Raw genomic sequence first — 21,177 nt, forward strand, 5'->3', positions numbered from 1 at the left:
ATCTCGCTGCCTCAGCCTGCCAGGTCCCTGGGATTATAGGTATGAGCCACTACACACAGCCCCTAATTGGTACATTATAGTTGTGCATAATGGTGGGATTTGTGGTTATGCATTAGTACATGCACACAATATAACAAGCTAATTTGGCTAGTATCAGTCCCCAGTGCTTCCCCCCTTCTTCCCCTTCTCTTTCCCTCTGGTCCCTTTCCTCTTCTACTGATCTCCCTTTCTTTTCATATAATCACTCCCCATCTTTCTTCTTCTTCTCCCTCTGTAGCTTCTACATATGAGAGAAAACATAGGACACTTGACCTTCTGAGTTTGGCTTATTTTGTTTAACACAGTGATCTCAAGTTCCATCCATTTTCCTGCAAATGACATAATTTATTTTTCTTTATGGATGAATAAAACTCCACTGTGTGTATATACCACATTTTCTTTTTCCATTCATCTGTTGATGGACACCTAGGTTGGTTCCATAGTTTGGCTTTTGAGAGTTGTGCCACTACCAACATGGCTGTACACGTGTCATTGTAGGGTGATGAACTTTCATTCTTTAGGATAAATACAGAAGAGTGGGTCAGCTGACAATGGGTGTTTCTTGCTCTGGAAATTTCCAGTGGGTGGGTCAGGGCTTTGTCAGGCCTGCATCACATTTGAACTTCTTCCTCCTTCCAGTCCTGACTCCTATCCTTTCTTTCACTGGTATTGTTTCCTAATAAATATCTTGCATCCTAAACACCATCTCAGCAGCTGCTTCTGTGACTGCAGACATCACCTTCCCATTCTCTTCTGTCCTGCTTCTCTGTAGCCAGAAGCAGCTCATCTCCCTAGGCTATTCCCGACCTCCTTGAGAAAAGTGACCACTGAGAAGGGCTTAATTTGCAGAAATATATTTTTGGTTAGGAAAAACTTCTCAGAGTGTTTTACAGTGAGGTATTCAGGTGTTTTTAAAATATATATATTTTTAGTTGTAGATGGACATAATATCTTTATTTATTTATTTCTTTATTTATTTTTATGTGATGCTCAGGATTGAACCCAGTGCCTCACCCATGAGAGGCAAGCATTCTGCCATTGAGCCCCAGCCCCAGCCTGGGGTATTCGTTTTTTTTTTTTTTTATTGGTTGCTCAAAATATTACAATTATCTTGACATATCATATTTCATACATTTGGTTCAAGTGGGTTATGAATTCTTATTTTTACCACATGTACAGATTGCAGGATCACATTGGTTATACAGCCACTTTTATACATACTTCCATACTAGTGTCTGTTGTATTCTGCTGCCTTTCCTATCCCCTTCCTCTCCCCCCTCTCCCCCTCCCCTCCCATCATCTCTCTCTACCCCATCTACTGTAATTCATTTCTCTCTTTTTTTCCCCTTTCCCCTCACATCCTCTTATATGGAAAACCTCATCCATATCCATAGCGGCAGAGTCTGGCTATACAACTCTAAAAAGATAATCATGAGGGGCTGGGGTTGTGGCTCAGCTGTAGAGCATTTGCCTAGCACGTGTGAGGCCCTGGGTTTGATCCTCGGCACCACATAAAAATAAATAAATAAAATAAATGTATTGTGTCTAACTACAACTAAAAAATAAATATTAAAAAAAGACAACCATGAAGTAGCCTGGTCTTTGTGATTCACCTGGTTTAGACAGCCTTATCTGTGCCCATTTTCCCCATTTCTTTTTCATTACTAGGGATTGAACACAGGGGTACTCTACCACTAAAGCACATTCCCAGCTTGTTTTTTAAAAAAATTCTGATGCCAAGTGGGCTAGACTGACCTCAAAGTTGTGATCCTCCTGCCTCAACAATTCTGAGTCATTGGGATTACAGGCGTGTGCCATCATGGTGACCCTCCTTGGTCATCTGATTACCATGATGACTTCCTATGAATGATAACATCCCCTTCACAGAACCCTCATAGATTAAGTGGCCTCATATATGAGGAGTCACCAGGATGGTTCTGAGCTGAGTATGTCTGAACAGGGCTGGGACTTTCTTTTCCCTTCCCACCCTCACTTCTCCCTTTACCTCCTGTGAGTTTTATGTCTTGGTGAAATCAGGATAGAATGGATATCAAGAGGGATCCTGAAGAATAGGTCAAACAGGATTACTGAGCCCGCGGAGCATATGTGGAAATGAGAACAGTTCTATTTGTCAGACTGGGTGGAGACGGAGATTTTATAGGTATATCAACTGCATGTGTCTCAGAGTGGTCTGTCTGCCTGTTAGTTTTTGTTTGTAATATACTGAAACTATACCAACCCATCTGCCGTAGGGGAGTGTCTGTCTTACTTATGAGATTATGATTATGAGCACTGTCTATGCTGAGCTTTCCCCAAAGTGAATTTAGTTACTAATGTTGAGGTTCAGGGACCAGAGATGATCAGACATATTCTGACAGATGCAGACCAGTCTGTTATTTTAACTCCATTTTAACTCCGTGTCCCATTTTCTGAGAAATTCCACCCCTTGGTTTATGCTACCAAGGAGCACAATTCCCCCTCCCTCCACCATTCCCCTCCCTCCCTTCCTCCTTTGTTCTCCTTCCTTCCATATTTGCCTATTAGAAATGATGCTGTTATGATCTTTCCTTGATAAGTCTTTGTGTGGACATGTTTTTATTCTCTTCCACCTAGGAGTGTAATTGTTGGATTAGAAGGTGTATTTAATTTTTAAAGAATCAGCTACATGGCTTTCCAGGTGGCCACACCATTTCCTGTATTTATTACCTTTGATTTTTGTAATTATTTAAGTATAGTTATGTGGTGTTTGCCATGGTGTTTATTAAGAAACAGAGTCAGTAAGAATGGTGGAGAGTAATTATGCAGCAGACATTGGGATGCCACACCTGAGTTCTCCCTCAGGTCTATCCCTCCACCTCTGAGAGTGCTCAAGGCCACTGTAGGAAGAGTCATCCTGCTCAGGGTCATGACTCCTTCCCAAGGGCAGCCCTATCCAGTGTCTGGTTGAAACCTGTCAAAGCCCAGGCTTCTTACCCAAACTCAGGACAACTCTGAAGGACCAGCCAGCTTCAGAGCTCTCTGAGGGATCAGTGAAGGCCTTTGTTGGAACCACATCACAGCCCAGCCCCTGCTGGGCTCATCCCTTCCCCCTGGAGAAGGTTTGGGCCCCGATGCACTTCCCAATAAGCTTTCTGCAAGTTACTGTTCATCTCTGAGAAAACCAACCTTTAGAGAAACATATTGCTATCTTTTAAATATTACAGATTGCATTTACTCCAGCCTTTTTAAGTAGAATCAGTATTATATTCAAGCCCAAAGCCACATTTTAATCCTTGCCAAAGGAATCAGCTTCTTGATAGTTATCCCAGTTTCTACCAAGAGAGGGCAGTGAAATGCTAGTTAAAATTGCAGCCACGAGGAGAGAATAAAGAATTTAATTATCACAGAAATTCCCAGCACTTTGTTCTTAAAAACAAAATATTTTTTTGTTGGTTCATCCTGTATCAACCAAAGGTCAGTAGGAGATACATATATATATACACACACACATACTTCATTCTACTCTGAGGCAGAATTTTGGGAAATCCTTTTTAGGGACATTTGAGTTAGTTGGTTTTAATTTTTAATTAATTAATGTTTAAATTGATGGTATGGAAGCATTTGAATAAAATGAATTTGATTTTAATTTATATTATGGTACTGGGGATTAACCCAGGGCCTTACTCATGTTTAAGTGTTCTGCCAGTAAACTATACTACCAGTCTTTAACGTAGATTTTTAAAAATTCAGAGAAGGGTTGACTTTATAAAATCAAAGAATGTTAGACTCAAGAGTTTGTCTTGATTAACACTCATCTTTTTTTTTTTTTTTTTGTACCAGGAATTGAACTCAAAGGTGCTCAACCTTTGAGCCACATCCTGAGCCCTATTTTATATTTTATTTAGAGACAGGGTCTCGCAGAGTTGCTTAGCACCTTGCTAAATTGCTGAGGCTGGCTTTGAACTCACAATCCTCCTGCCTATGCCTCCCGAGCTGCTGGGATTACAGGCATGGGCCATCGCACGGGGCCAACCCCTTATTTTGTGGGTAGGAATACATGGTGTCTGAGACTTGAAGTGGTCGATCTAGCAGTGCTAAGGAAAATCTTGACTAAAATTTATCTAATTTTTCCCCCTATTATGCTTTGCTCCTTTTCTTCTGTTTTAGGAATTTAGTTATTTCTAGTTTTTCAGGGAGCTAAAAAATTTTATTCAGAGAGAAAAACACTGTAAGATCCTCATGGAGGGTGACTGGGGACAGATATGAGCATGGTCAACCAGTCATCAGAAACTCTGAATCTGGCATATTCCAGGACTGTTGTTTTTCCCTCTGTATCTCCAGTCATTTCTAATGTTGCTGTGTTTCTGATATGTGTAACTATTCAGATTTAAAGGTATTTCCTCTTTGTGACCTTGACAACTTGCATGGGACAGTCGGAGCTGGTGGACCAGTTTCCATTTTGCATGATTCAGTTTAACTTTGTGATCTCCAAAACTCTTCTCCTGGGTGAAATTCTGTTGCTTAAGAATATCAAACCCTCCAGGGAAGTTCTTAGCAAAGTGACAACCAACTAACTTCTCTCTTCATCTTTGTTAATATCGGTACTAAATTATTAATATTTTTGCCTGGCAAAACCAGTAAATATCTTGGTTCCAGGCCTGATTAGTATTTAATAAAGGATACATTTAGGGAGCTCTCACATTCTAGTATTCTTTGTGGAAATCTAAGGCAAAGTTCAGTGCCATTTATCTTTTGACTGCCTCTTCTCCATAAATTAATATTCCCTTTACATTCCATTCCCTTCGTCTCTGTAAATATGGACCCTGGTCTTGGCCAAAGCTTACAAAATTAGAAGGTTTAATTATAAATGCCTTCTTTATTTGTTGAAGTTTCTCTATCAATGTGCTTCGAAAGAAGTGTGTGTTTGTATGTGTGCATGGACACCTGTGTAAGAGTGGTGGAGGAGAGAGGGAGAGGAAGAGGGAGGGAAAGAGAAAGAGAAAGGAAGGAAGGAAAGGGAAGGGAGAGACTTTTTTCCCCCTCTTGGTTTTCCTTCCTTTTTGCTTCCTAATTCCTACCTGGGTCCACTTTATCCCCAGTCACCTGTCATGTGTCAGCAATTAATTCTTTCAGCACTGAAGCTCCTTAAGGACTGCAAGGCCTTTGACTCTGCACGATTGCAGAATCCGTCTAGCTTCCCTGATGGTTCTGCTCTGACCCTGGGTTATTCATCTATTGCCCCTGAACCATGGGTAAATGATCTAACTTTTCTGGGTCTTGGCTTTCTTCTACATGAAATGTGGTTAAGAATACTCACAGCACTGAACTGCATGAGGTGGTAGCTATAAAATGCTTAGCACTTTAACAGACACTTATTATCAGCTTTTTACCTTCAAATTTTTCCTTTTTTAAATTTTCAGATTGTCAGTTACACAGAGTATAAGTAACTAGAAGTAGCTTGTATTGTGTGCCCTATATTTCCTGGAGCATCCCCCAAAGGATGAGAATTTAATAGGGCCAAATCCTCAAACAGAAGGGATGCATTTCCAATGCAGTTTCAGGCATTAAAATAGTCGAATGGAAGTGCTGTTGTTAGCTTCTTCCTAAGATGCTCCACATAAGGAATTTGCTTGTTTTGCCTTTGGGCATGACTAATGGATTTAAGGAAATGTGAATTTTTGATTGTCAGTATAATGCTTTACCCATTCATTCTTTCTTTCTCCTACTTCTGGCCATTATTAACTCTTCCCTCCCTTGTTAGTACTGCCCTATTTTCTGTGCATACCAAGTAATTTGAAATATGGCACTTTTGTTAATATTGCTTATTTGCATGTGTCTACTGTACACCCTTTAATTATGATGCATGACTAAACCTAGATTAAAATTTTATTTTTGCACTTAGGACTTGAAAATTCAGAATACTATGGTTCCAGTACATTTTAGGCCTTTGATAAGTACATATTGCTAGTAATGGATTAATCAAGCACTCAGTTTTCTAAATTATGATCCAATAATTCCCTCATTATTTAAAAGAGAAGTATTTCATTTTGCTACTTAAAAATAAATTGGGAGTATTTAAAATATTGTTGGGAAATACTATGATTTAGGGAGTAGTTAGGTAAGCTGGGAGCATGTAGCAGAAAGAGTGTGGAATTTTAAATAATATGTGTGAAAAAGTGTTTCATAAACTATTAAGTGCTATTTGTATATACTTGAAATTGCCAATGTAAATCACTATGGGAATTTTAAAGGAAGAAAAAATGCGGCCTACAAATTTATGATCCTTGAGCGAAAAGGTTTGGCTGTGTTATCTTTAAGAAAAATCAACACTGTATTTTTACAACCACGACTTTCCCTGCTCCTTCCAGATATATAGGACACATTTGTGTCCTATGTATGAATTGATGAGAGTTGGGGTCAGACTTGTTGGAAATGGCCGCTGTAATGATGTGTGATATTAGGTAGTGAAACATCACTTTTATAGTCCGAGAGAGGCTGGGCTCTCCCTCTTTGACATATCTCACCACTTACAATGAGCCTGCTTTCTGCTGGTGTACTTTGTAGAAGTATCCATTTTATCACCTAATTAATCAGACTTGATGGAAAGCCTAAAGGGGAATTTTCTCTCAGGAAAAAAAAAAAAAAACACTTTACGAGTAGTCAAAGGGCAGCCGAGTTGGATGTTTACAAGTCATATCTGTGGAAAAATAAAATGTGAGCCTTTCCTTGCTGTGCTTCCTTTAATAAAAAGTGCTCTGGTTGCTGAGAATGATAGGAAGATCCCAGAGCTCCTGAGATCTGCGTCCCCCTACACCTGCCCTTCCCATGCTAATCGGTATGGTGATGCCCCATGGTGAGGAAGGAACTCGGGCATTTTGGAGAGGCATCATGTCAATGCTATGACTTGGGATAGCTCTTCTTTTAAAAGTCTCATTGTCCCTTCCAGACGGCCTAATTAGCTGCAGGCTCAGGCCCAGAGGACAGGCATGGCTATCTTTACCCGCCTGGGGAGTGTCTCTGGAAAGATGCTGTATCAGCCTAACTGGGTTGTATCCTGGTGGCCTTTTAGGTGACAGCTTTATTTTTAAATTTAGTCCATTTCACATGATTGCTGAAGTCAGATTATAGTGGGTAGAGCTCAGCCTCATTCTTAGACCTTTTCTCCTACTCGGTATAGGGGTCATAATCATTTCCCTCTTCTCTTTGCCACTAGGAGAAGGACATAAAATGATAGACTTCCCTGGAAAATGTTGTGTGCATAATACTAAAGATTATTTTCTTGTCTATAGTTTTTGGAGAAACACCTTTGTCTTCTTTTCTGTGGGCCTTCTTTCACTTAGTGATGTACTAAATAAAAGGAGACAAAGTAAGATTAACAATTCAATTTTGATCTTCAGACAGAGGAAAAGGTAATAAATATGTAGAAAATGACACAGCCTTGTTCAAGGAGACCCTGTAAGTATCTAGAACATAAGGCGGAATGAAATAAGGGCCAGAGAGGAATATTCATAATATGCTTTGAGAGCTCAGGGATCTCAGTAAGTGAATCAGAGAATGCTTCCTAGACAACGTAGTGTTGGGCTGGGGTTGGGGCTTAGTGGTAGAGAGCTTGCCTAGCATGTGTGAGGCACTGGGTTGGATTCTTAGCACCACATATGAATGAAAATAAAGGTATATCAACAACTAAAAAGCATATATATATAATGAAAATGTAGTGTTGTTGGGCCTTTAAAGTTGAGGAGAGTTTTTAAGGCAAAAATTAGACTAAAGACCTTTCCAGTCAGTGAAATGGCTGGAAGATGACAGTAGTCATGAGAAAGGTTGGTTGGTGCTGGAAAAGAAATGGACCAGTGTTGATGTGGAGGGACATGTGGTTAGATTTACTAGGAGGTGGAGCTCGAGAGCCAGATTGGGGCTGTAGCAGGGAGGGTCTTGATCCGCTAGGCTAAGACACTTTACTAGATCTCTTATCATAGAATTTAGAACCAGTTGAAATAGTTTTTCCTTTGCTTTTTAAAAAGCATCACACACCTTTGCCTTGAATTGTTTTGGAGTTATGCGTTTGGTTTCAGAGTAAACCATTTTAGTGGAGCAGAAATCATTTGGAAAGGCAGTTCATGATGTCATTTGTCTTATTTAGTCATCTTTGGAAGGAGTGACTTTTAAAACTGATAAAATGAGATTATACACATGGAGAGGCATTAAAAAGGATAGCATCTATTACAACTGGGAGATCCTCATATTCCAAAGGAAACCCTTGACCTTTACATTATCATATCTACGTTTATTTAACACTTAGCTTTGCTCTGCCTTTCCTTTATTCCACTCCTATTTAAAAAATAAAGGCAAGATAATAACATTGCAGAAATTTGTAAACAGAAGGGGAAACACTCTCCTCCTGTTCCAGAGCTACTACCATCATTGTGGTCCTGGGTTAGGGCCCAGCTGGACTTTGGTTGTTTTTGCTGGGCTGTCATTCATTTCTTTCCCCATTACTAGCACTTTGATCTTCCTTGGAGAAACAAAGTCCTCTCAGGCTATGTGGGGAAATTGACCCAAGATCCAGAGAAACAGCTTTCTGATGGCCTTGCTTGAGCACCAGCTGTACATGAAATTAGTCTTATGGTCTTGGATGTTTTAGTTTTGTTGGCCAATAATTATCTTCCTTGCTTTAGCTATTTTGGATTGTGTTTCTGTCACTGACAGATGCATATAGAGAAATGCTTGCGGATGTTAGGGCTTAAACTCAGAGGAAGGAGGCAGTCGCTGAGCCGACCTGGTCTGGGAAGTCATGCTGCTGGAGATGGAATTTCTGAAGAGCTTTGCAGGATGGCTTGGTTGTTTTGTTATATTAGGCTCATCTCTCCCTATCACACCCTGGAGGTTGTGCTGAGCACAGTGTGCTTCTCCCTCCTTGGCCAAAGGAATGGGCAGTTCCAGATATCCTCCAGGTTCTCCATTTATAAATGGAGGGTGGAGGGAGCTGCTCTACCTTTCAGCTGTTTTCCTTGGACGAGGCATGACTGCAGATACACTTTTGATTATAGACATTGCATGTGCACAGATCAGATTGAAGTTGTGGTCCATTTTGGCTTTTTTTGAGAAGAGCGCAGATCATGTTATATGCTTGTGCTTTATTGTCATCCCAGTTTATTTTTTCCTGATGAAACCCAGCTAACGTGACCAACAAGGACATCCCGAAAGGTCAGGATGTGGGCTGTTTATAGAAATGGAATGGGATTCTTGTGGACTTTTAGGACAAAAAGGCAGAGGCATCTCCTCTTCCTACCAGTTGTCTTTTTTGCCCATAGGACGGACCCTCGTTGTGAGACCTGTGGGAGAAGTCTCTTTGTGGCGTTGATGCTGGTCTTCTGTTACACACCAGAAAGGGAAGCCGGAGTGAACGTGGAGAGATTTTTGAAGCAAGCTTGAGCTCTGATGTCCTTCACGCTGCTGACTCTGGCATTGCTGTTGCCGTGGAGCTGTGATTGTAATCATGATCTCGGCAGGCATATCACAGCTCGAGTTATACTGCAGATGGTTGACACCTAAGCCAACAGAAAATGTGCATAATCCCTAGGATAACAGATCCTTACAAATCCTCCAGAGACAGCAGGACATGCAACCCATACCCAAGCTGTTTTAATTTCTGCAAACTCCAAACTAGTTAGACAGTAAAGGATCAAAGACAGGCATTTAAATAACAATAAAAAGGTAGGCTGATTTTACATAGGAGAGCAGCTTTTTGTTTTTCATCTGAATACATATCTCCTTTCTTTTCCTTACTCCTCCTCTTATCTAGCTCTGAATCTCTATCCAAACATTATGACTCAAGTTAAGTCCTAGTTAAACAGAATCCCTCTCTTTTTCTGAATGCTATTCATTCCACCCGTATGAGAAAATTACATGAAGACAAACACAAAAGCAATCAAGGCAGACTGGCACAGTGGGACAATCACTGGATTGGAATCTTGAGAAGTACTCTCTTTGTAGCTTTATCTTCATACTCTGTGGACCTGAGTTTCCCATATGTAAAATGTCAGACTAGGGTCTGTGTGTTAGTTTGTTATTGTTTCTAGTAACAAATTATAACAAATTTGTGACTCTGTGTACATTTTTCCCCCCCTGAAATTTCTGTAGATCAGAAGTCCAGCATGATCTTGGTCCACTGGGCTAAAATCAGGGTGCTGTCTCAGTGAGACCATGTTCCTTCTGAGAAGCTCTAGAAGAGTTCATTACCTGCTTTTCCAGTTTCTAGAGATCACTGTCCCTTGGCTTGTCTATCCTTTCTTCCATCTTCAAAGCCAGTAATGGAGGGAGGGAAAAGTTCTTATGTCTCAACTTTCTGATCTTCCTCTTCTGTTTTTAAGGACTCACGTGATTAGATTGAGATCATCAGGTTGATCCAGGATGATCTTCCCATCTTGAAGTTTTTAATGATATCTGTTAAGTCCCTTTTGCCATGTAAGGTAACATATTCATAGGTACTGATGATGAGGCCATGTGCATCTTTGTGTGTGTGTGTGTGTGTGTGTGTGTGTGGTGAAGGGGGGGCAGGGGTAGCATTACTCTGCCTACCGTATAGTGAATCCTAAGCCTCTATCATTATTAGATTCTGTTTGTGGAAGCTTAGTATCTGTCTAGCATCATTTTACAAATTAAGAACGTGGTCTAGGTGCAACCCAGATGCATCTCAATCTGCAATAATCAGGGCTTCAAAATTAAAAATAGTGACATTAAAACGTACATTTACTCCAGTTTTTAGGTAGTGAATTTAGGGTTGTTTTAATGTCTTCCTTTTGGAAATGATTCTTCCAGTTATCCTTAGTCTAAATGACACTTCTACAATCTGGAAAAAAATGTAATAGAAATTATTTATTTTGAAAACATCTTTTTTTTTCTGTAGGCTTTGTGCTACTATTACTGAAAAGAGAGTTGAATGGAGAATTATTCCTTGCTTGGTATTTTGAGACATGCAATTCCCTTCTTAGATTGTTCAGACCTGCTTATAAACCAGAAGGCAAGCTGCTGGGATTTGATAGAAAAAAAGGAAAAGAAAAATCAAACTACAATCTAGAAAAGTCAGATAGCCTATATCAATTCAAATATTACTTCATTGCAAAGTCTGAAAATCATATAAAAAAGTCACATTTGAATTTTTTGTAATGTGTTGAACGATCACATGATCTTACACAATTGCAGATTTCCTGGAAATTGTTTTTACCTTATATAATATATAGGTTAAATAAGATGACATTAATTTAAATTAAAATTGTAGTAGCCACGAAAGTTCAGGAATGTTGGGGAGAAGCATTGTTAGAGATAAGAAAGTTCATCCTCAAATTAAGATACTTTTTGAAGCAAACCAAGTGTTACTTATACAATGGAACTCATGTCTTTTTTTTATATTACATTGCAATATGTTGAACAAATTCTAGCTCTTTTTTAAAAAATATCTTTATTTTATTTATCTGTTCCCATCTGCTGCTGAGGATCAAACCCGGGGCCTCACCACCACAACTCCAGTCCTTTAGCTCATTTTTAAAAAAATCTAGAAACCTTTGTGGAGAAGCACATTGTAAAGTCTAATTGGTGATAAATTGCAATCAAAGTTATAGGATCTGAGTCAAATGTCCTCCCCATAGCTGGTTTCAGAAGAGCAATGGATTAATGTCATTTTAGTTAAGAATACACACCATGAACATGTTTGTTTGAGGTACATTTTTGTGCTTAAAAATAAAAAAAGAGGTACAATTTCAGCTTATCTACTGATTGCTTTTACTTTCACCAAGTCAGGCAGTTTACAGTATTTATTCTTGGAGGGAGAGTTTTTTGCTTTGCCACTATTTCCCTGTATCTGGCAAAAGAATGGATTTTTCCCTTCATTGAAGGGTTGGGTGGGTGCACGTAGCAAATTGGTAAGAAAGTAGTTTGACAGAAACTGCTTGAGGTTGTAACTTTCAATTTTCCTAGTTTTTGTTCTCTCCCTGAGACCTTTAAGTTTCATTGTACCTGTAAAAAAGGCAAAAGGAAGGCTGGTAATGAGCTTGGCTGCCTTCATTCCCCACTCCTGCCACTCAGGGTTTTATTTTTCAATATTCAAAAGTTCAGAAGTTTCAAAGGGTGAATCTCTTTAGGAATTACTTTATTTTTCTATTTTGGGATGATAGGCAATTTGGGCAGGTTGTGCAAATGTTTTTAAATAGCCTGTGGGGTGTGTGTGTGTGTGTGTGTGTGTGTACGTGCACACGCACATGCACACGTTTCAAGAGGAATCCAAAACCTCCTGCAAAACTATTATTTGCTACTTTCTTATTGACTTTTCAGGGACTTGGGGTATCGTTGAAGCAGCACTTATGTGGCCCAAAGGGCAGAAAGGGACATAGTTCACACACTTTATCTGTGTCCATTTTCTAGATTCTACATATTTTGTAGGAGATTAAGATAATTCTCAGAAACTGGTGATAATTTTTTCAGTATTACACATTTCTTTTTTTAGGGGTGGGGATTGAACCCAGGGCCTTGGGCATGCAAGACAAGCACTCTATCAACTGAGCTATATCCCCAGCCCAATCCACAGTCCTCATTGTCACTAATTTATATATATATATATATATATATATATATATATATATATATATATATATATGTGTGTGTGTGTGTGTGTGAGATTGTATATGTATACATATATAATTAATTTAAATTAAATATAATTTAAAATATATACATACATATATATTTGTTTATTGAGAAAACATAAAACCATGGTAACTGTACAATAGGGGTTATCAAAACGATGAAAATTCTGGATATATAGGGTTTTCTAACTAGGGGGATTCTTGAGGTAGGATTCTGTTGCCTCCCCCAAAATGTCTTCTCTTTAGTGCCAGCAGAATGAGCCCCTTGTTGGCCCTCTCAGGGTGCTTCCTCTCTGACAGGGAGGAGCCCAGTTGCTTTCTGAACCACTGGAAGGTGAACCGGAAATTCCGACAGAACGTGGTTTCCTTATCTGAGGGCACGTCCCCCTTGTTCCCTTCCTTTGACTGCTCAGACTGTAGTGCTAGTCTCCTGGCTTTGCATATGTCAAGGCGAAGAGGATGAGTTAGAGACATACGGTGTCAGCAGCAATGGAGTCAATACTTAGTCATTCGTGGATATCTAATTTAATTTTTTACCCAAACTAGCCAACTGTAAATGCAAAGTTTCATTACTCATTAATCATTAAACACACACACGTTTGTATAATCATTACTCCTTCTCTGCTCCTCCCCTCTCTTGCCTCTGTCACTGCTCCTTGGCATTTTCCCCACACCTCGTCCCTGGCTTGGCTCCTTTCTTTACTGTCATCCTTCTCCTATTGCAAATCTGTGCAGACACTGGGGTCCACTTCTGCTTCACAGCAGGTGCGGGGACTCCATGCTGTCCAACCTGGCACCCCCCACTGGGCCCATGCCTTGCTCTGCAGTGAGGCAGCTCTGTGCTCACCTCAACAATTTCATCATCCTCAAGCCCAAGAGGCATTTCTAGGAACTGGTGGATGTTTCTGTCTTCTGGTGGGCAACACGGGGGCAAGTCCTGACAAGCTTCATGTTCTTGATTACTGACCTGATCCATATGGGGAGAGATCCTGTTGGACAGCTGGAGATCTTCCTCCTGAGAATCAGAGACCACAGTGTCATCGTCCTTGTCATCTTTCTCATTGTCTAGAAAGGCCTGAAGATTTTTCATTAGATCATCTAGGTCCCAAAGGGTCTGGTTGGTCCTCCTCTGTGGGCACTGGTCCATCCTCTGATTGTCTTCACTCAGAGCATTAGCTCCTGAGTCTTCATGGTGGCAGCCCAGATAAGCATCCAAGACCTCAATGATGGCTTCTTCGCCAAGTTCCTCTGGATTGTGCTGAATTTGATTTCGCCTCCCCATGGGTCGCTTTACACTTTTGGTTCCCCATCCCTCTTGGACAGGAGGGAGGAAGTGGCAGGAAAAACCCTCAGCAGTCAGCTCTTCACAGGGTATGATATCCTCACACTCAATGCTGTCCTCATGGGGAAAATAGCTCACTGAGACACTCTGGTTGGATTTGGATTTCGAAATGCTGTGCTCCATGTCAGGGCAGTTGCTTCTGGAAGATGAGTCTTCCATGGAGTTCAAAGGCTCAAATGCCCAGTGTCCTTCAACACTGGAAACTTCAAAAGAAAAATATTAATAGCTGATATTGGGAAGAGAATCATGTACTTCAGCAAATAATACCCATTTTTTTTCCATTCACAACTATCTCACTGAGGCAGAAGTGCATCCTGTATTTGTACTCCCTAGACAAGGACACAAGAGGCCGTTCTTTCTCTTTAAAAACTTTTTCTATTGTGTAATAACCCTCTGCACTGAGCATCTCCAGAGGGAATGATAACCACCAGCAAAAGAGTTTGATAAATTTCTTTATAATCTTCTCTGACTTTATATCTTCTATCTATCCATCCATCTATCCATCTATCAATCTATGGATTGTACATGTATGTACACATCCTTAAAAATGTAGGTGTCACATCAAAGAAAGTGAGATTATTAAATTTTATGGCACAGCTTACAGGAACATGTATATGGCTACTCTCTAACTCTTTTTTTTGGGGGGGGGCCGTACCAGGGATTGAACTCAGGGGCTCTCGACCACTGAGCCACATCCCCAGCACTATTTTGTATTTTATTTAGAGACAGGGTCTCACTGAGTTTCTTGGTAGTGCCATGCCATTGCTGAGGATAGCTTTGAACTTGTGATCCTCCTGCCTTAGCTGTTGGGATTACAGGCATGCACCACCATGCCTGGATCCTTTTGTATTTTTGTATTTTATTTAGAGACAGGGTCTCACTGAGTTGCTTAGGGCCTCGCTACGTTGCTGAAGCTGACTTTGAACTCCTGATCTTCCTGCCTCAGCCTCCCAAGCCGCTGGAATTACAGATGTGCGTCACCGCACCCCACATCTCTAATTCTTAACCACTTTTTCATTAACTCTTTTTGGTGATCACCTATTAATGACCATTAAGTTAGGTGATCAATGACCCTTAGATGATTAAGACCACTAATAATCGTCTTATTAATGTTAGTAAACCCCCTTATCTGAAAATTTCTGCCTGTCTTTACGTAGTCTTATAGGTTGGATTATTGGATCAAAGATTACAAATATATTAAAGTTATGATACTTGATACTTAATTACTTTATAGAATGAATACAGATATTTAAATACCCATCCCCCCATCATCTGATGGTATCCTTAGTCCAGCATTTCACATGATGCTCCAGCAGTCAATAGGGAAGAGAATACACAATCTCTTTCTCTTTCTCTCAATCTTTCTCTCTCTCTCTCTCTCTCACTCTTACACACACACACACACACACACACACACACACACACACACACTCACATTGCAGGCTTTGTTACACCTGGCCCTTGTGAAAGAGATGCTGCCAACTCCTGAGGCATAAACAGGATGACTGAAGTCCTTTGGATACCAAATCCAGTACCTAAGAAGGGCCAACTGTCAGAAGTCTGTGTTCTGTGACTGTTGGCTACTGTGGCAATAGAGGAACAAATTAGAACCCCAAGTGTGGAGGGAAAAAAAGGGGATAGAAAAACAAAGGACCCCTCCCCTTGTTTTAGTTTTTTTTTTTTTTTTTTGTCACTGTGACCAGAGTATACGTCAAGAACACTTTAGAGAAGGAAAAGTTTATTTGGGGCTGACGCCTTCAGAGGTCATAGATAACTGGCTCCCCTGCTCTGGGTCCACCATGCAGCAGCACATCATGGGGGAAGGGCCTAGAGGAGGAAAGGGATCACAGGTGGGGAGTCAGGAAGGAGCCACAGAAAGATATATTTATGTATTATATTGAGCTCCAAACCCAAATATAATGTATGTACATATGTTATATAGATAAAATATATGTATAATGTATGTATGTATGCTATATGTACTTGTATGCGTATATACATGTACATATGTGTGTATATATACATGTACATATATTATATTTGGGTTTGGAGCTTGGTACAATGCCTAGATTCCTTTGATATGGGGTTTGCTAAATGTCAAAGACAAATGGCACTGAGTCTGCTAGAGAACACAGCCTATTTTCCTTGTTGGTTTTTGCCTGCCAGTCCATTAGGAAGACATCTCCCGAGGCAGAGGCGGGAGACCTCCTTTCCCACCTGCACGGGTGGTTCCAGGCACACCAGCAGCTGCCACTCAGTGAGAAGAGGAGAAGGGATGAAGGCCCATGCTCATGATCTGCCACGGCCACTGGTGGTCTGTCTTTCTCCTTGATCCCACGTTGGGTTTCTCTGGGTCCACTGACTCGCTCAATGAGTCTCCAGGCTCCAGCGGGGCAGTTGGGAATGGCTGCTTTCCCTGCACACTCCACGTTGCTCTCGGGGACCCTTTCTCTGCCTGTACCTTCTTGCTTCTTCTTTGCTGCAGCTACCCCGTGGTGGTGGGGTCTACTCTAAAATATTGCATCCTCCTGAGATTCCAGGTACAAGCAGGAAAAATGTCCCTACAGCTCCTGGGGCCTCAAAGCACAGGGGAGGGGAAGAGGCATTTCTAGTTCCCTTTCTCCTATTCCAGGAGTGAAACCTCAGGTGTGTGGGGATGTGGAGGAAGTGGCTGAAGCCCTGGCACACCTAATTCTTGCAGCTCTTTAATCCAGCCTAGGAGTAGTTCTGAGGATCTTTCCTTTTGTGTCCTCTATCTTTTCTCTTATACTTCTGATAGAAAACAAACAAACAAAGCTCTATGTCTTGAATTAGGCTCTGGTTTTTAATATAAATGGAAGCTTCTGGAATTCAGAAAACTCTCCTCCTCCCTCTTAAGTTCATGATTTTTTTTTTGTAAGGAGGAAAATTTTATTTGAGGGCTCACAGTTTCAGAGGTCTTAGTCCATAGAAGGCTGGCTCCATTTCTCAGGGCTGGAGACTGAACATTATGGTGGAAGAGTGTGGCAGAGGGAAGCAGCTCACATTATGGTGATCAAGAAGCAGAGACTCATGATTCTTATAGTTAAAACATTTACTGTCCTGTGTGCTATGCGTTTTATTATTTAAAATCGTCTGTTTTGAAAGTCAGGACTGAGCAATGACTTTTTGTTTTCAAGTTGGTTCTGCCATCCAGCAGTAGACGCTTCAGCCTCATTGGCGAGGGATCATGGGGCAACAAACTGACCCGGATGAAAGTTTGTCAGTCCTTATTCAAGTGTTTTTTCACTCAGTTAACACTAGAAATATCAAAAGCCATGATCATAACACCGCCACAACTTAATAACATTTGTGTGTCAATTTGCTTTTCACAAACCATTTTCTGATGAAATAATTCTGTTCATAACTTTATAAGGTAGTTTTTAAAAATTCCTACTTTGTATGAAGGGTTAGGACTCAGATCAAGGAGATATCCCTAGGAAACATATCTTGATTTTTCAATTCCAGACGAGAACTGAGTGATCCCAAGCACTCTTGGCACTTAATTGGAGTCTTGGTTTCTGGATCAATAGGTCTTACATAGACTTGTCTGGGTCATTGCATTTTTCTGCTTGATGTTCTTGTATGGCTGGCGGACTGCTCTTCTTCCTTTGGTGTTTGGCCGAGTCCCCCTGTCTGTAATGAAGCTTGCTCCTCTAATTTTAGTCTAGATGTCAGCTGCTTGCTCCAACTCATTTCTTACTCAGCCTCCAATAAATCTATGCCAGTCTCCTGCCTGCCCCCCCCCCCCCCCAGTATTCCAGCTCTCCAGCTGGGCTTCTCACTCCCTCTGCTCCTCCTTCATATAGTACTAATGTACTCTGGTAGATTATAATCAGATTTCCTGAATGATTAATGTAGTGAATAGTGAACACTGCCACTTTGCAAAATCTTGAATTCTAATTTCAGAACCTAATTTAATAGCTTTACATGGAAATCTTTATTGGTATTTTGGGGCCTGTTGATTTCAGTTTAGCATATAGTTGAAGATTTGAATTAATGTTTTTTGCTGTTCTTGGAAATATCAAGGATGTATTAGCTCTGAGTAGATAGGGACACAAGTGAAAATTGTAGAACACATGCTCTTAAATTCTACCACCTTTATGCACTGGAAATTGCACAATGGATTATTTGGTTGGCCTTGACCCTAATCCCACTTTCTGCTACTGATTCACTGTTTGACCATCTAAGCAATGGGGCAGTGCAATATATATATACTTACTGTGCCATGTGATGTTCTGTAGTTTTATCTTTGCACAGAATTCATTTAAATAGAAGGGTAGAAATTAATACTTAAAACATGAAGTCACATTATGGATATGCTTTGAAACCAATTGCACATGATATATGCTTAGAAGTACATAATTGTTAGGGACTCATAATCCCTGAAAAAAATTGACTGAACTTAACAAAAAGAGTTTATGTGTTATGTACACCTATAATCCCAGTGACTTGGGAGGCTGAGGCAGGAGGATCCCAAGTTCAAAGCCAGCCTCAGCAAAAGTGAGGCACTAAGCAACTCAGTGAGACCCTGCCTCTAAATAAAATACAAAATAGGGCTGGAGATGTGGCTCAGTGGTCAAGTGCCCCTGAATTCAATCCCTGGTACTTTCTCCCTCGAAAAAAAAATTATGTGTTAAAAAATATGTAATTAAAAGAAATGGATGCATGACCTACAGAATTAGAGAGAGCTCTACTATTTCAGGTTACTGTTATTTATTTTCTTATTCTTGTATCATGGGAACATGGAAATGTCAGATTTGGGGATAAGTATTTAAAGTTGGTATCTCAACCACTTTTCTTGGCATTTTGTGAAATATCTTCAAATAATAGATATCAGGAAACACAGAAAAGCAAAACACTTATGTGACAATGGCATTTAAAAAGAGAGTTGAATGAGTCCAGGAGTTTCTAATGAATCCCTACATCACAAGATCACATACCAAGGCCAGGACTCATATAGTTGTAGCCAAAGATAGGAAAATCTCATAATATAAGTGGACAAAATTTTTGTTTTAAAAAATTGTGGGGTAGGGCTGGGGATGTAGCTCAAGCGGTAGCGCACTCGCCTGGCATGCGCCGGGTGCTGGGTTCGATCTTCAGCACCACATAAAAATAAAATAAAGATGTTGTGTTCACCGAAAACTAAAAAATAAATATTGAAAAATTGTGGGGTATAGAAGAAGTATTTTAACTTAATTTAATAATATTTTAATTATTGTCTGTTTTTACAAATAGAAAGAAAGTCAGATGTCTTCAACAGAGATAATATAAATCAAGAGGTTGTTCCCAGTATATGCCAGAACAGAGAAGGTTCTGATAATTACCAAAAATGTGAAGAGACCCTAGAAAGAGATAAAACTTTGCTAAGAGAATGGGATCAGGATTTCAGTAAATTGGTTTTCAGAATTATTTAAGTCTTATAAGAGTTAGCGATTTGAAATACAGTATGGATGAGAGAGAGAGATACACTGTCACTTAAGATAAAGTAATTTAAAATCATTTGATTCCTTGGGATACTGTGTTTCCCATTTTCTCCCTTTAGACTCTCAATGTCTTTGCTTTTATGTTTCATCTTTTAATTTGAAGGACAAAATTTACTATCTGTTATGTACCATAAGATTGTATATGTGGCAGGCACTCAATAACTGTTTGTTAAATTGAATGACTGACTGAATCAGTCAATAATTACAATGGAAATACAGGGATTTGTTATTGTAATACCTTGTAGTTTTTACATTTGCTTTGATCGCTTGTTGGCTGTCTCGGTTCAGAGCACAAATTGATGGAGGTGATAGAACTTTTGGAACTGATTTTTAGGGTTTGATATTTTAGTGATAGTTGTGGAAAAAGGGATATATTTACTTCTAAAATATATAGATTATAGTCACCTAAACACTGTTACAATTAACCTTTTTAAATTTAATCTCTCATTTTTTTTTCTGGGTACAGTGGAGCATCCCTGTAATCCCGCAATTTGGGAGGCTAAGGCAGTTGGGTCAAAAGTTTGAGGACAATCCTGGCAACTTCAGTGAGACTCCATATCAAAATAAAAAATAAAAGGGGTTGGGGATGTAGCTCAATGGCAGAGCATCTGAGTGTTCAATCCTTAGTACCAGAAAAAAAAAATCCCTCATTTTCTAAATGCATTCCGGAAATCTGCTGTTACCACTTTAGACAATGCCAGTATTCACTTGACATTATCAGTGAGCTCTGCTTATTTGCATTTGATGCCATTTATACAAAAATTAGCCGAGTTTTTTTTTTTTTTTTTTAAGAAACGACAGGGTTTGGAGTTGGTATGATCTAGTTGCTTCTTTTGCCTCTCATTTGAAACAAGGCCACTGGAGCAAATGAACTGCTCCAGCACTGAGGTCAGCTTGGCCAAAAGGAGAGTTGTGGACCAGGGGACATTTTCAGTTGTCCCTCTCATCCCCATAACCACACTGTTCTCATAGTGAAGAGATTATTTAAAGCAATAAGCACTCATCCCTAAGACGAAGAATATTGTTCAATGGTCACACGTAGAAAAGAAAGGAGCATTGCATAAAATAAGGGAGGGACTAACAAAGTCATGTAGAAAAGGCCACCCTGTGCACGTGGAATAGAAAGCAGCAGAGTCACCTGTTGGAGAAAGGTAAGAAAGAGGTGCTGGCAGATATGAGGGAGAAGATCCAGAAGTGGACATTTATTTTGCCAGGGTCCATGGTTCTTTCACATAGAGTTTCCTATTTAATCTTCTTAACAGCTTTGAGAAATGAGATTTAGTAGGCCTATCTATCTTATATAGAGAAGGAAACCAAAGTGCACGGAGATTAAATAACTGTCCTAAATGCAAACTGTTGGTATAGAGCCAGAATTTGAACCCAGGGGTGATTCTCATTCCCCATCCAGCCTCACACGATGGAAATTTTCTAGTTAGGGCTCTGTTCTTTGTAGAGTTCTCCTGACTTTTCTGGGCTCTAGGTTAGATTTTCTTAGGAGGTTAAGTTCTCTGGTTATAAGAAGCAAATGTCCCTCCGAGGCTACCAGCACACAGCTTTGTCCTCGGGCACTGAGCTAGGAGCCCACAATCAAGGCTCAAGTCAAATTCCTCACCACTCCGTTCCTCTGTTCAGCTTCTCAGAATTTGGTCTCTGGCTCCAGTTTACTTCATTGAGC

The 21,177-nt window shown here is 40.1% G+C and overlaps 1 protein-coding gene and 1 long non-coding RNA gene across 3 annotated transcripts in view; one reads left to right on the forward strand and one right to left on the reverse strand.

Annotated features, from left to right (window-relative positions):
• Positions 1-9,746, forward strand: part of LOC120891473 (uncharacterized) — a 43,187-nt gene extending 33,441 nt beyond the window's left edge. For both annotated transcript variants that reach the window (XR_013431339.1, XR_013431338.1), the window contains exon 2: positions 9,330-9,746. This is a non-coding gene — a long non-coding RNA (uncharacterized LOC120891473). The remainder of the gene's footprint in view (positions 1-9,329) is intronic.
• Positions 9,747-13,302: 3,556 nt separating this feature from the next.
• LOC101964764 (uncharacterized protein C12orf71 homolog) lies at positions 13,303-14,157 on the reverse strand. Its single transcript, XM_005330969.3, has one exon. It carries the CDS (start codon positions 14,155-14,157, stop codon positions 13,303-13,305), a length of 855 nt encoding a protein of 284 aa, XP_005331026.1.
• Positions 14,158-21,177: the final 7,020 nt, after the last annotated feature.

This window comes from Ictidomys tridecemlineatus, chromosome 16, assembly GCF_052094955.1.
Source record: "Ictidomys tridecemlineatus isolate mIctTri1 chromosome 16, mIctTri1.hap1, whole genome shotgun sequence".
Classification (NCBI taxonomy): Eukaryota; Metazoa; Chordata; class Mammalia; order Rodentia; family Sciuridae; genus Ictidomys; species Ictidomys tridecemlineatus.